Source organism: Rhodamnia argentea, chromosome 5 (genome assembly GCF_020921035.1).
Source record: "Rhodamnia argentea isolate NSW1041297 chromosome 5, ASM2092103v1, whole genome shotgun sequence".
In the NCBI taxonomy this organism is placed as follows: Eukaryota; Viridiplantae; Streptophyta; class Magnoliopsida; order Myrtales; family Myrtaceae; genus Rhodamnia; species Rhodamnia argentea.
Window position 1 is genome coordinate 26,875,589 of NC_063154.1, and position 15,724 is coordinate 26,891,312.

Below are 15,724 nucleotides of genomic sequence, written 5' to 3' on the forward strand. Positions count from 1 at the left end.
TTTATCCAGTTTATCCACTTGACCACAGGTACGGGGACGGTGCTCTTTTCGACAGTGCTTTAGATGCTTGCACTGGATCGAGAGCATCCGTTTCATGGCTTGTGGGAGTCCTGATCATCATATGCTCTTGACGATCACAGCGCCGTGCACTCTTCAGGGTTTCTTCTGGTATACCAATTTTGCAACCCCGCCCCATTTTTCTTGTTTTCCTTCTTCTATTTGAGTTGCAAATACGATATGATCATGTTCCTGGTTTCAGAACAACTTCTCATGCGATTTAGACCGCGCCAAGCATGATACAGGGTTTCAAGGTTCATTCCAGTATATACTCAGTAGTCAGTCCTAGTGATATCTCAAAGGGGCACAGACAAGTGTACTAGCAACTATTGCAAGGGAAAAAGAACAAGAAAATGCACATATATCCACAACGAACTCAAGAATGGCGAGCAATGTCGTTTATCCGTGTCGGCTTAGCGGAAGAGAGCACAAGAAGTCCTAATAACGAGATCCTTTCAGAAATAATGTATGTACAAGAATTAGGAAGAAGTAGCAGGGAAGCTTCACTACTTATAGCTGATCGCCTCCTCTGAGATTACCTTGCGATCTTTCTTGTTTGTCAATTGCTGTTCTGTTGGGTGACCCGGATTCTTCATTTTGATAAGGCAAGACTATGACCGGTGCTGCCGGTAACATGTCCCAACGTTCCTTTAGGAAACTCCTGAACCGCTGAACCGTTTCTTTCCGGAAGTCTAGCTCCCGTGTGAAGAGATCAAACAGAAGGAAACTAAAAATATATTTGAACGGCACAAGAAGCATGATTGTCGCCGAAGACAACAGAACCAGGGCAACCTCTGTCGTTACCTGTAAAGAGGACAGTATTAGATATATACTCGAGTGAGAGAGAGGGGATCGGTCAAACATCAAATACAGATATCGAGAGACTAATGTCAGTATAGAGTGAAAGGTTTTAACTTAAAATCACGAGTCGAAGACTAAATTATACAGAGAAACCAGCAAAAGAACAAACCGCAGAAAGAATGTGATCATACAAGAATTGAAAGTAATGACAGCAGCATAGTTGTCAACTTGTTGCGACTCGAGACACAACCCTTATATAACAGTAGATTAGATAAAAGCAGGCCGGTCAAGTGTTACCAATCGGGACAGCGCCAGTCATCTAAGTTGTGAATGGGATTATGTTAAGCCCTAACATCATTATCATAGACAACTAGGGATGGAAGCCCACGGCAATGCAGCAAGATGGAAAAGCATAACTAAAGATTCAAGAAATAGTAATTTTGAGATGATAACCATATACTCAATAGTCGACTATTCCGAGAGTCAATACATACGTGAATTTGGTGAAGATAATAACTTAAGTGAGCCATAAACCAGAGCTTCTCAAGTTGATTGCTCCAGGATTATGCTAAAAACACGAGCTAGGAAATTGAGCAGTGGTGATAACTGTAGCATAAATTAGTATGACACCTCCTGAGTATTGGCCAAATTAAGGTGACACCCTGGTGTTTATAGAAACTAGACTAATACCTCTAACAGAGCTAAAATAAAATAAAATAAAATAACTTTGTTAAAGTTTTCGTTTGACTTTCTTTATCCAACTGAAAGCGCTGATACGAATGCAATGAGTCCTCGTACAAAATCCATAACGACTCTAAGCATCATGCCCATAGGATACAAAGCTTGCAAGAAAGGAAACAAGCTTAACACACGTCCTAAGCAAAAACCAGAGCGAAGCGCCTGCATAGTGGATTGAGTCTATTTCATTTTGGCTAGCTTTCAAGCCTATGACATGATGCCACACGCTATTATGAGCTGTATAGGAGGATAGATTACACCAACAATTTCAGTTTACTAGGATGAAATAGAAGAGAACTAGGAACTTTTTGTTAATCTTTTCTCGGTCTAATAAGAGGTTACAGCCTACTTATAAAAGTAAAGATCTAATCAAAAACAAACTCAGAATGTGCCACAGTAACTTACTTTGATTTGAAAAATGTAACTTGTACTAATTGTCAAATAGACAATATGTTGAAGGAACTAAATCCGCAAAGTTAAAAAGAAAAAACAAGTGTAACTTTTCCTAAGAAAATCTGTTTCACGCTCTTCCAGTTTTAGATCTTCACTACCCCTCTAGTAAGGTAGAACTTTAATACTAAATGCACCTAGAAAATGATCGGAACTAATTGTTTTCTTGTCTCAACTTTTTTTCATTTCAGGTGGAACTATATACAGTAATATGCACTTTGATATGACAGGGAAAAAAAGTCTCACATCATGTACTATATCAGAAGAAAAGTCATTGAATGGACCCACAAAAATCACCTGACACAAATTGGATTTACTTAGATGCCCATGCACATGCGATATTACAATGAAGATGCAAGTGAAAAAGGGCAAATGAAATAAGCAAAGTTCTTTGACAATAAGAAAAATCTCGAGTACCATTGGAGAGGTACATGATAGAGTGCAATGGCACAAAATGATCCATGCATCCAACTATTCTGAGTGAGAAAAGGCTATTGGTATCTGTTCTTGCTTTTATCTTATAGAAGCCGAAAAAAACAATGTTCAGGAGTGCTGATAAAATGCTGTAAGGAAAGAACTTCTGTTAGTATGTCATGTTAACATACCTGAGGATGACCAGCAAGCACAATCGTTTGTACTTTTAGAAGTAAAATATTCAGATTCTGGAGACCGTACTCAACATCACGCATAGCATCTTTCAAAGCTACGATTTTTTCAATGGTATTCGAAGGTGGCTGATCACGAATTGTAACTGATCCAAAAGATCTGCCGAGGCGGCCCTGCCCTTTTAATCCTTTTAATGTCAGCATAGCAGCTGCAAGAATAATTAATGTTGATGGAAATATATATGACCATAAATTCCTGCAAAGCATCACGTCGCCAATGAGTGCTAAGAGAATAAGACTACTTAAAAAATAATCAAAGACGGAGTGCTAAAAGTAAGACTACTTGAGAAATCATAAAAATAAGTGTCATCTTGTAATCTCCAAGGTACAGAAGGCAAATTCTAATTTTTTTGAGTTTTTTAGCATCAAAATCTGCATCTTCTATGTCAAATAGGAAGAATGTTTTTAACAATTGTGTTCACCTAAATAGTTAAAAGTAGGCACAAATCATTTAAGAATTAGTTCAAAGTACTAATTTCAGAGGAAGGACAAGCTGCGCAGATGAAATATATAAATCCCAACTTGTCAAGTTATAGTTGTAATGCACAATGATAATAGGCCATTGCCAAAAGAATAATGATAAAAGGGCCTCTGATATTTATATTCAATGCAAAAAGGGCTTCAATAAATAGAGACACAGAGACAATCAGCATCATAGTAGACATACTAGAAGAGTTTCGACAGCTGATGATAATGTTGCAGGTATGTACAAAGTACACAATACGCTTGTATTTCGTAAGTTCTAGTGATTGCAATGCATGTTTGTTCTCTAAATCAAGTATTATCTTCGAAATAGTTGGAAGAAAACTTCAAACGTTTCTCTCCATGACAAGGATAGAGGAGTGTCAAAAGCCTACCTGAATATCAAGGTATATGCACATGCAAGAAATGAGATGGTGAGGTGAGGCTCCTCCCAGCGTCTGAGCCTTTCAAAACTTCTGATAGGGATTGTCAAAGGAAATATAATTTCCTGCAAAATGAAATATTTTTTATTGAAAAAACAATAGTTTGAAGATCTTCAAATACCACAGTAAGAAGCACCAAGTTAACTTCTGTTGATCAATAAGAGGAAATCCAATAGCGACAGCACCAAGGAGCAACAACCCCAACACACACACACACCCCCAAACAAAAAAAAAAAAAACCAAAACCATGTATATAAATAAAGAGAACGAAAGAAGACAAAAGCACAACCATCTTCCCCCAGATGCAAAAATAATTGACAGTCAAGTGTAGCCAACGAGTCGGATCATTTTTATCAAGTCTCCATTGATGATTAAGCAGCAAGTGCAGTGACCATGGAAATAGAGTTAACGGTTTGTGAAGCCATTTGAAATAGGACAAAATGGATGTAATTTATCCACATGTTACCTAAACATGCAGGGAGACAACAAGAGTCTTGACCTAGTTGAGGCTTGAGAGACAGGTCACACATTTGCAATATACTAGCAATGTCAAAGTCAGCATTTGCCACTTAGTTCTTTCAAGCGAGTAAAATGCACTAAGTGCTATTGGACACCAAGATGTACTTGCATTCTCAAGTCCACCACACTGGCACCTATCCCTACTCCATGTCTTGCCTTCATGGTTTGGAACTTAATCATGTTGAATCCTTCCTCTCTGCCCTTTCCAGTATCAATCTTGGTGGTTCAAGGGAGACAAACTTCTTCGGAGTCTCCTTCTGTTGGGCTGCCACTTGGTATAAATTTCTGTTTATCTTAGAAAGTGAATTTTTGTTTTGATTGATTGGAGTTGCACGAGGTGCTCTAGGGAATTCACAAAGCATTTAGTTCTTTAATCCAATATTGGTCAATAATTCTGGCATTTCATTGCCAACAGTTGTTTCAGTGCTGCAACTCTTCTTCCTCCTGCTCTCACCTTTCCAAAAAGGCTCAGCTTGTTGGCTCCACTTTGTCTCATGTGGTGCATTGGAGATGAATGGAATAAGAAACAATTTGAAGGATCTAAATCTTCATCTCTTTTCATTAGGTATCAAACCTTCAGGTTGATTAATCTCTAGCAATGCAAGCAAATCGCCCCACCACATGAATCAGGTAAGGCTTTAATACAAAGGTAAGAGCACCAAAACTATGAGCGGAGACCCGACTAAGAACTGGACCATTAAGCCAAATTGTTCAGGGTTAGGATCTGAATCAGTCTTCAAACAATTGTATTTTCTTGATTTTAACTCCATGCTCTGGTCTTACTATGAATTTGGGTGGTCTCTTCTATTTATTTTTTTCATCTGTTCTTGTATCGACTAGTTTCATTTTCAGTAAAAGTTTATCTTACAAAGAACGGATTCCCTCTTGTCTATCCTATGCATTCCGTTTATAGACATTTACTGAGTGATGCGGGAGCATTAATCACATTTTTAACTCCTCTGGTCAACAACTCATGTTGGCACTCAACTCATACAGTGAAAATCAGGAAAAGTAAAAGGTAACTGCTCCTTCTCATCCAAATTCCCTGTTCTGAACTTTTATCATTTTGAGCTATCCCTCCTGAAAAGTTTTGTCACTAAGCCTCTTTCTTTCCAATCATAAATTTAGTGATTCTCTTTTGGCCAGACAATTTGTTTCTTTTTACTACCTCAGTTATGTTCCATCTACCATCCTTTGGAATGCCGTGGCTTCCTACTCTTTGATTTACAATTATATTGTTCGTCCTTTCTTTTTAACCATAGGTATTCTTTTGGGAGCAGAAGACGTTTCAAATACCACATATGGGTTACTCAGTAGAATATGGAGGTACTTATGGCATGACTCCCCAACCTAGATCCCGTTTCTTCTTTAGAGCAAAGGGGCCAAAAAGGTCTCATTTTCCTAGTACCTTATGAGGTTTACACAGTTTGTATATCTCTTCACTAGTTCATTTATCAAAGATTATTTCCTGTCAAAATGGGAAATTGGATAACTTCTAACTTATTATGTTGTATTGCATGATTGCTCTCTCTCTCTCTCTCTCTCTCTCTCTCTTTTTGTGGTAATATTGTGTTAATGGCTAGAGAATATTGGCGTGGTTATATATCAGGAAATCTTGTTTGAAGTGGTACCCTACAGTTTTTACCTTTTATTCGGGAAAACCAAGACTTTAGTTGATCTATCGTGCAGGTGCTGCATTAATTGCTTACAACGCAAAATGACGTCTTTTTAGTTGTCTTTCTATGGTTTGATATTCTCTTCAATTTCCTTCCATCCCTCCATTCCCTTCCATCCTCCAAACGAACAAACAAAACTAAGCCAAAGTACGAATTAACCAATTATAGCTGACCAAGAAACATGAGTAAAGGAAAGGACAAAAGAAATTCCTACCTTGAAAAGGTCTATGTTATTCGGTATTCCCTTCACCATTGCAGCATCTATTGTCGCTTGTGTTTTTTCAACCATCTCACCTTTCTTTCTGCATGTAGTTGCTGCTTTTTCTACCAGGCTTGCATCAGCCACAACGAGATTTTTACTTAATACAAGACCTTGTTTTATTGATGCATTCCTCCAAAAAGTGACCGAAGAGCTGGAAACCCAAGATGGAGATCTCATCCACTTTCTCAAGTATATGCTTCCATCAATGTCGTAAATATGACTGCCATTTTCTGATATTTCATCAGAAGGCGATGATTCTCGATCTGATGTAGAGCTTGCTTTTGTATACCTTGTAACTAGCTGTCCACCCCAAAAATTCAAAGCTAGAGCTTGACAAACAACACTACCAAAGGGTGAATTCTGTAGGTACGAAAACTGAACCAATTTAAGGGGATTATCCAACAACCTACGCATAAATTGAAGAGCTTGAAGTCTAGCTATGCTGTTAATGGCACTCATGATTGCTCGTTCCTTTCCTTTATGGGCTCCATATACATGAAAGATAGATTGATCATTGTCTTCAGGTCCATATTCACGGATGAACTTGTGCAAAGCTACAACTTCACATATAAAAGCATGCCAGACATCTCTTCTCATCTCACCTCCCAAATCAACAAATTCCAAAAGCCATGTATCTGACCTGCATGCAGTTGCACAGAAATTTTAGGACTATGCATAGACATTGCTGTTTCGAGCTGAAATACAGACAAAGCAAAAGATCAATCTAGAACAATTAATGCAGATAAACCAATTATACACATTCAAGCCTTGCAATGAAACCACTCCTGCTTTGAAAATTTTTAGTTGCATTACACGGACAATTCCTATATGGAATATAGATGTACTCCATGTGCTGATGATGTTATTTTCTACAATAGATACACTTGTGAGTGCTTTTATGGAAAAAAAATACACTAAACCCACTCATAATGTCAGTCATATTCTACTTGCCAACCTGTGCTTTAAACAGTTGTTGCAAGTCATTGTTGACTGATGCATTAGGGCTGATTTTAGAATCTCCAGAAGCAAGAAATGATAAATGGTGAATTTCAGCTCTTAAATGAAGCTTGTAAGCTCCTTTTTCCTGTTGCTTCTTGAAGATTTGACAGTCAGACTTTCGGATTTCATCCCTTATCATTTAGGTTTCAGCTATACGTGACCATTTGTTGGTTGAGGCAATCACCTACTATTTTCGAACACATGAAACATGAAAGATAGTCAGTTCTCATATTTACATTGTGATAAAAAATCTTAATAGCTTTCAGAGAAAATTGCATTTTAAAAAAAAAGTTCCAACACTAAACTGTATGTTGGTATTCTATTTTTTCCACTTAGACTTCTTGCTATCTGAAATACCAACCACATAATAGCAAGGAGAGGTTTTGTTTTGGACATGATCAGCAAATTTTGAAAGAAGAGCTGAGAGTGATTGACCTCTCTCTCACAGCACACATGCTATCAAATGCTCTACAGCAAGTCTAGAGGAGAGATAAATCCTAGAGAAAGATAACTGCACGTGTGTAATTGATACAGACTCATTAATCTACACCATGAACTTTATCTCGCCTTCTGTCTCATTAAAACAGCTTCATTAATGTACTCCTTGAGAGTGGCATTTCTAGATTTACCTAGACTGGTCAAATTCAGGAAGCAAAACAAATAGTATACTTCTATAGATGCAATACACCATTCCAGGATAACCGTCAGATAAACGCTGCAAAATCCGTCTGAATATGATGTAGTTCTATAAGTTTCCCTAAAACTTCTTTCCTAATACAGAAAATTGGGTCTTGCACTATTTTTGTACTTCTCAAATACATTGTGCGAAACCAGAGATGCTGATTCCTTCATTTCTCTCTCATAGTGAACTGAACTTGAAGAGTCTAGCAGGTTTAACAAAAAACAATGGACTGCCTTCGCTGTCAACATGGTCCATCTTCATTCATATATGTCAATTTGTCTGAATAGTCAATCTCCAACTACTATAACATAAGCAACTGAGAAAGCAAATAAAATAGCAAATACACAGCTCAGACTGACAACAGAAGCTTACTCACTGAGAACCACAAGAAATAGAGATAGCAGAGTCAAAAAGAAGAGATCCCAAAGGCCCAACTTTTGCTTTTTCTACACATGCTCCAGGCTTTGTAAGATCCAGCCTTGCTGAATCTTTGCGTCCCCTTACACCAACTGCCTACAGTACAGGGGCCAGTGAAATGAAAGGTTATAAGCACAAAATTCCTCAAACAAAATTAAAATCATAATTTGTGAAGCCATCATTTTGTTCACTAGGAAGATGAATCATACAATTTCATCTCTGTGGGACAACAGCTTTGGAAAATATAATTGGGATAACCCATCATGTACTCCTCAGGGCCCTTTCTATGAGTCAAAAAGGTCCATGAAGTTTTAGAAAATCTGCTTTCGCATTTCAAGCTAGCAAGTGAGGCTCTATTTCAGCAATTCTAGAATAAAACTATTCTCTAGTTGTGGCAATTTATGCTGAGAAAGCAACATGTCTATCGAGAGCTAGTCAACCGAAAAGTTAGAGAAATAGTCAACTGAAAAGCATCTAGTCAATAGTAGCAGGGTTACTAGGTGGAAAGGACTTCTGACCCAGTTTCAAGCTGAAGTCCAGAGGATCAACGATTTAGCTATGGAAAATCAATTCAATCTTTATAATCACCCTCTTAAATTCTATTTCTGATGCCTTTGTCATTTCTTTGATACCTTATCACAGCCTTTTTGAATTGCTGACATTGCTTTCAGACATGCGCATAGTGTATACAGCCCCCTGTCATTCTCATGTCTTTGTTTTATGTAAACTTTGTGGAGTTTCCTTCCATTTTTCTGATTTTCCCCATAAGTGAAAGTGGGCTACTTTTCGAAACTGTGAAGCTGACTGTCATTACTTCATCTGCTTCATTACCGTTAATATGCAAGTGAATCATAGTAGTTTGGAACATTAAGGGTATGCCGCCTGATTCACCATGTTCTCCGAAGAAAGGGCAACAGTAAACCAAACAAACCAGGAACGTAGCATGACATTGTAAAGCATCATTAATACATGACACCCTACTATATCATTACCTCAAAATAGATTGCTTTATCTGTCAAGATAACATTTCCTGGCCATCCCATATTATTGTCCCATTTAAGCACAGGCCTTTTCCTGCTAGAGCCAATGCATAAGACCTGCTCCAGAGAGATCTTTGTACATTCTCGAGCCTGATATGATTTTCGTCCTTCATGTACCCTACATGGCAGCAGTACAAATTTCAACTATCATCTGCTAAGAGATAGTTGGAGCCATTGAAAAAACTAGCAACATGCATTTGCACACATGGGAGTCAATTTAACTGGAGGGAAAATGTCTCCATGTACAACTATATGCAATAACAGCAAAGAGAGTCAGAATAGCTCAACACTAAAGTTCTAAAATTTAGCAAGGTTTCTAAAAGATTTTTTTAATATTTAATATAATTCTTTACTCATATAAGAAATTAGCAAGTTAGCTGTAAGCCTTTAATTTGAATGGGAAAGCGCATCACATGCTGGAAGGTTAAAGATGCAAAACTATCTACCATGTGACAAACCTATAAAAACCAAATAATTCATGACATTGTTTGAAAGAAACATTTCCATATCAAAGCAAAACAGTACAATTTCCAGGAAACTTTAATCCTCATGATAGAGAATCCTACAAAGTTGATTATATGCCTTTCTATAAGCATAATCTGAGACTAAATTCTAAGCAATGCTTACTTGAGGAGCTCATCTATGTAAGTTAACCACGAGCTCAAGGAGATGCCATTATCATCAGCAAGTGCCTTAAATAGATTATGCACTGTTGATGAATCAGCCACTCCTTGGACAGCAGGAGCGATTCGGGTAAAAGCCTCTTCACCGACAAGCTTACTCTAGAAAAACAAGGCAAAGCAAATCTTAGCTTTAAGCGAAGCTTATTCTGAATTACTCAACCACCATTTCACACATCAGTAAAAGCAACTCCATTCAACTATTTCATGCCTTTAACAGTACAAAGAAGTGTTATCAATAAATAGAATTCCACATATAATAAATAATTAAAAAGCAACACAACAACATAAGAGGAAGCAAATTGTAGGGTCTAATAAGAAATTTGGGTTACAGGTATAAGAGGCTTCCAATTAGCGTTGCCTTCTTAACATGGATAAATAGAACTAACATGATATAAAATTCATTGGGGAGTCTGGATTGGAGTTGTCTGTGTAGGGGCAGCTGTGAATTAGTACACTTCACACGTCGGAAATAACAATGTTAAAAATTAAGTTTTAAACACATGCATGAACCTCATAAATTAGAAGCATCACCAAGGACATTTAAACTTCCATTTATTTGTCCATCACTTAGTTGTAACTTGTAAGGCCAAGTGCCCCTCAAAGCACATAGACTTTTCTCCAGTTAGCAATTTAGGTAATATTGAAGGAACATTAAGGAAATAATCAAGTTCATGCGATCTAATGAGGTAGAGATAACATAATCCAGTGCCTTTACATGGATTGATATGCTTCATTGCAACCAGTTTAGTTTGTTTAAAGCCATTTCACAGAAGGTTCAATGAAGATCTGGTGAGTTAAGCCTGGAAATAATCAACAAAGTTGAGATTATTAATCTTGACAACTTAATGTCACTCGTCCATGAAACCTTTTCCTCAGTAATTAGAGACAAATATGACTGACCCCTCAAATAGAGTGACAAAAACGCTAAATATTATGATGATTTGAAAGCATAAGATCACTAAGTGTCTTTTACACATTTGTCAATTAGGTAATAGACAGGCCCCGAATTAATCAAACTTTTGAGCTTTAACATTAAACAAGAGAAACGTTTCCTCCTTTAAGCCCTAAGTTTACATATCTTCAACATTTGCAAGTCGGAGCAAATGAACAAGACTACAGCTATGTTAAATTACACTTTTTTCGGGATTATGATGAAAAGAACCTGAAAGGAAGATCTCTCCACAGCATCCTGGTTGGCATCTTCACAGTAGGGATTCCCCCAGGCTAGCATCGTCAGGAAAATTAGCTTCTGGAATGCAGGTTCCTGGCAGCAAGTTATAAAAGCATCCAGAGATCACATCATGCCAAAAGATAAGCTATGATTTATAGAAGAACCTTGAGGATCATTTCCCCACCTAATAAATAACTTGACGATGAAAATGAGAAAAATAATACCCTAGGAAAAAGGTTAAGAAAATAGATCTTTTCTATGTCCCAGTAGAACATAAAACAGGTCTGTAGTAATCCTTATAGATACTAAACCACAATAACCATCAGAAGAAGCATCTAAAACGATGTCAACAGCTGGGTGAAAACCTTGCCCATTACCATGAAAGGGGACGCTGATGTGAAAGATTTCAGACATATTAACCTTGTGGATGGTCTAAAATTTGAAAAGATGACCATGATATCACCACCACAGCAGAATTACAAGACCAGCAAATAGTGGCCTTGAAGACATACTTCTTGCCTTCTTTAGTGATGGTGGTGGTCCTTGTGGAGGTGCTTAGATTAAGAAAAGCACAATTGCTTTCACTTGATTTTAAAGAGGAGACTTCAGAAAATCATCGAACTTTGAAGTAGAAGGATGTCAAGGAAATCTAAATGTCAAATGGTTAGCCACCCTTCAGAACCTCAACATTCCTCGTGTTCTAAACTACAAATCTTATTAGAAGTGCAAATGTATTAGGAATCCTTATACTTAATGATAAGCACAGAGCATCACATGGTCGTGGATAAAAGAGAAAAAACTATAATTTCCATAGACCCATTCCAAGCTTACAAACCTTAAGGCAGGGATGAAAATGGGAACCATCCCTTGACAAGAATCTGTAGCAGCAGTATTCCACCAAGTTCCTAGCATCATTATATACGGATTCAGGGACCAGGGCTTTGAATATCTTCTGCATTTTCTGACCAGTCAATCCATTCATCCTGCATATCTTAACTTTAAAAAGTCAAACACATTTCCTTCATTAGTTTGATAAATACAAAAGATGAAAGAAAATTCAAACAGAAACGAAAAGGAAATTCAGTCAATCCCTTCATCCTGCATTAAAAGGTAAGTACATGCACCAGGAATTAGCTAAAATGCAAATGAAAATGAAGCCACGCCATGGACAATTAGAAAAGGAAAATAAGAAGCGCACAACTTTATTGAACTATAGCGCCATGCCCTTCAGCCTATCTTCTTTCAGAAAGGACTAATCTCCAACCATAATTAGTCAACGTGCTCACCTGCTGAATTGCTCTATGGCCAAAACAGCTTCCCAGGAGAGAACCCCATTCGGCATCCCTCGTTCGACCGTCCATTCTCCTTCGAAAGTCTCCCCCATGTCTTGATTGTTGGAGACATTCTCCGGATCAGGTTTTCTACCGTGACCGCTCTTTACCAGCGGAGAAGTGGCTTCTCTCAAAAAGTTCTGCGTCTTAGACAGCCACGAAGTCACTTGCTCTTGCACTGAACCTGCCGAGAGCAACAACACCGGATTCCGGGGGAATCTCACTAAATCCACGCCGCAAACATAATCATACAAATGCATAGGAACAGCTCGTAAAGCTTAAGGCCAGAGTAGTCCGTTAAGAATCAGAACCCAAGTTTCGCTCAATTTTAGCCTCACGAAAGAAACTGCCAGACGAGGACAGTAACTGCAAACACCTCGAGCTATTAAAACTCAAGGAGCTCAAACAAAGTGGAGCTCGCTCATCACTTACACCAAACAACTAAGGCTTAATCACATGAACAGCCACAGAGAGAGAGAGAGAGAGAGAGAGAGAGAGAGAGCTCCCACTGGCGTCGATGTCGTTCAACTTCCATTTATCGCCGAGAGACTGGCACACGAGCTTCAACCGCAGGGTCTGCCGGCTCCGCCGAAGGCGAGCGGCCGGAGAGCCGCCGGAGCAGAGAGAACTTCCACGATACGCGAAGGGAGATGGCGACGAAGCCGGCCTCGGTTTCGGCTGAGGGAGCGAGAGCTTCGACTGCATCATCTTCATCATCAGTGAATCGCGATTCGCTTTCTCATCGTCGGACTGTGGAGAGAGAAAGAGAGAGAGGCGTGGGAGATGATGAAGCGTGAAGCGACACCCATTTTCTGGACGACATGACGGTTGGCTTCGCTGAACGTGGAAAAGTGAGCTTGTCCGGCGGGGGCAAAATGGTCAAAACCCAAAAGGCTAGCGATCGAGAAGATGGTGCTTTGCAAGAAAAGGACTTGGACTCAAAAGGAAATTTTATCCAAGTCCAAGCAAATAGTATTTAGTATTTGGAAAAAGGACATGGTATCTCAACTTTCACCGAATATGTAATATTATCCACGAATTTTTAATTTATTCAACATGATTTCTGAATTTTTTATACAAGCTCAAATTAATTCCTAGACTACGTGAAAATGTCCAATATTATTTCAAATCTTGAATTAATAGAAAAAAAAACATTAACTATTTTCATATGGTTTAAAAATTACGTTTGGCATGTATCAAAAATAGATTAAAAGTCTTTAGACCTCATTGTATATTTTGTGTTGAAATTCAAAGACCATATTAAATAAATTAAAAATTTATGAAACACGTTGAGCATTGAGTCAAAATTCATGTACTATTTGTGCCATTATCCCATAATATTTTGATAGTCAAAAATACAAAATAGAAATCAAGAGAATAGTTTTTAAATAAAAAGAAAAATAAAACAAAACACAGAAAAAGAAAAACGGAGAAGAGAAAAAGGAAATGAGAAGCATAGGCACGGTCCCACCAAGGTCGCAAGACAGTGGTCGAGGGTGCACGGCCGTTGGCCAACCTCCATCGCTATCTCTCGACCCTTGACGATAGCTACGTCGGTGTTGCTCGACCTCCTTGGCGAAGCGCGTGCTCTCTCTCTCTCTCTCTCTCTCTCTCTCTCTATTGAGGGGTAAAAATTAAAACTCTGATAATTCGGTAAGAGCAATGTTGGAAGAAATAAAAATACGTTAAACCAAATTACTTTCTGAAATTACTTTCGAAATTGCTCAAAGCCCACTTAGGTGGGTACTAGGTGAGTTTTAGGCTTTGTAAAGGCCTATGGGTCCCAAAGTGTTTCCAAAAAACCAAACTACTTGGCCCAAAAGCCTTTGAAAACCCAAATTGCTTTCCATAATATCTCCATAAACATCCTAACCAATGGTTTTTTTTTTTTTTTTTTGAGGGTATGGCACCATACTATCTTATATTATTATACAAGTCATACTGTATGCTTTATATGTCGTATGCAGATTGCGAAACCGTGATTCCTCCTCATGCCTCCTCACCCCTCTCCCCTTGAAGGTAGAGACTCAAACTTTCCAAATGGAAAAAGTGGCCACTGAAGCAAGGCCCCAATTCTAACTAGTGTTATTAGATGATTTATATTTTGGCAAAGGCAAGAGGAATCCTATGTCACTCCATTTTAGAGTGAGAAAAATATCGAATTTCCCATGAAATAATTTTTTTAAAAAAAAAAGCAATAATCATTGTCATTAACCCGCTTGGACCGCACGGATTTAGTGATGAGCACAGCCCAAAGCAGGTGAATGACGAAAATTATAACCGGATGAATTTTGTCCTATCAAACTTTTATTGAGCCTAACCCTAGATGGGCTATGGTAAATTGAAGGCGACTAGATAAGTAAAAAAAAAAAACTGTTTTAAAACTAAAAATAAGCATAATGAAATATGGATTTAATTAATTTCACTAGCAGAGTAAATAAGGAATACTAACATACTCCCCAGTTGGATAAGTATTTTTTAACCGCAAGTTTTAAATGAATTATATGTAATAAATGTGTGTGTATATATATTAGCCTCGCCCAACCTCATGAGGAACTCATTTTAAGATTAGTGATTTCTATCGCATCGAATGTATAGAAAAGACTTGCGGTACCTAATTTTTTTTTCCCATTTAAATGAAACTACACACTTCAATTATTTTTTTTAATAACTCGCTCTTTTTTGCAATTACAAGATTATTAACTTTTGTATCTTTTATCTACCCGGCCTTATTCTCGGTGGTGTGCCGATTTGTTTTTACTCATACATCTTACCTTTACCAAAAAAAAAAAAACTTTTGTATCTTTTACTTAATCATGTTTGTCTTCTTACCTTAAGTTTACCAACTTCTCTACAAATTTTGACTGTCTTACCAATTTTTTTTTGTGGTAAATTACAAACTAATTTGACATTATCATCTCTCATTTGAGTTCTCAATGGCGTTTATTTGATTTCTATTTTTTTTTTCAAAATTCATCAACTTTTGTTATCATTTACTAACTTTTCATATGCTTCTTTAAAAGTAGAAACGCCTTAAATTTATTATCTCTTATATGGATGTAGCAATCTTTATTTGCATGACTTATCAATTTTTTTTCTTTAGGTTGCCAATTAATTTTTGTTTGCCAAATCTCATGTGAGTTGCTTAGAACATTTCTTAATTTCTTTTAATTTACCAGCTTTTTCTTGTATAACTTATCGAAATTAACCAATTCTTTTTAGAAAGTGATAAGTTTATTAGAAGTCTTAAAACTTGTCATGCAAATACAATTGAATCCTAAAACTTTCAAAAATGCAATCAAGTTCTAAAATTTGTTAAATTGATATA

The 15,724-nt window shown here is 37.5% G+C and overlaps 1 protein-coding gene across 3 annotated transcripts; it reads right to left on the reverse strand.

Moving 5' to 3' along the window:
* Nucleotides 1–292: 292 nt before the first annotated feature.
* LOC115727215 lies at nucleotides 293–13,220 on the reverse strand. Of its 3 annotated transcripts, XM_030657389.2 has the most exons (11): nucleotides 12,906–13,220; nucleotides 12,352–12,580; nucleotides 11,901–12,048; nucleotides 11,057–11,158; nucleotides 9,839–9,993; nucleotides 9,164–9,329; nucleotides 8,131–8,267; nucleotides 6,026–6,713; nucleotides 3,569–3,681; nucleotides 2,652–2,907; nucleotides 293–861 (listed from the first exon to the last, which is right to left on the reverse strand). In XM_030657389.2, the coding sequence occupies exons 1-11, from the start codon at nucleotides 13,111–13,113 to the stop codon at nucleotides 568–570; spliced, it is 2,496 nt and encodes an 831-aa protein (XP_030513249.2). In that variant the 5' UTR covers nucleotides 13,114–13,220; the 3' UTR covers nucleotides 293–567. The 3 variants fall into 3 exon arrangements, with proteins under 3 accessions (XP_030513249.2, XP_030513250.2, XP_030513252.2); XM_030657390.2 differs by lacking the exon at nucleotides 12,906–13,220 and having other exon boundaries at nucleotides 11,901–12,056; nucleotides 12,352–12,559; XM_030657392.2 differs by lacking the exon at nucleotides 12,906–13,220 and having other exon boundaries at nucleotides 11,901–12,061; nucleotides 12,352–12,492.
* Nucleotides 13,221–15,724: the final 2,504 nt, after the last annotated feature.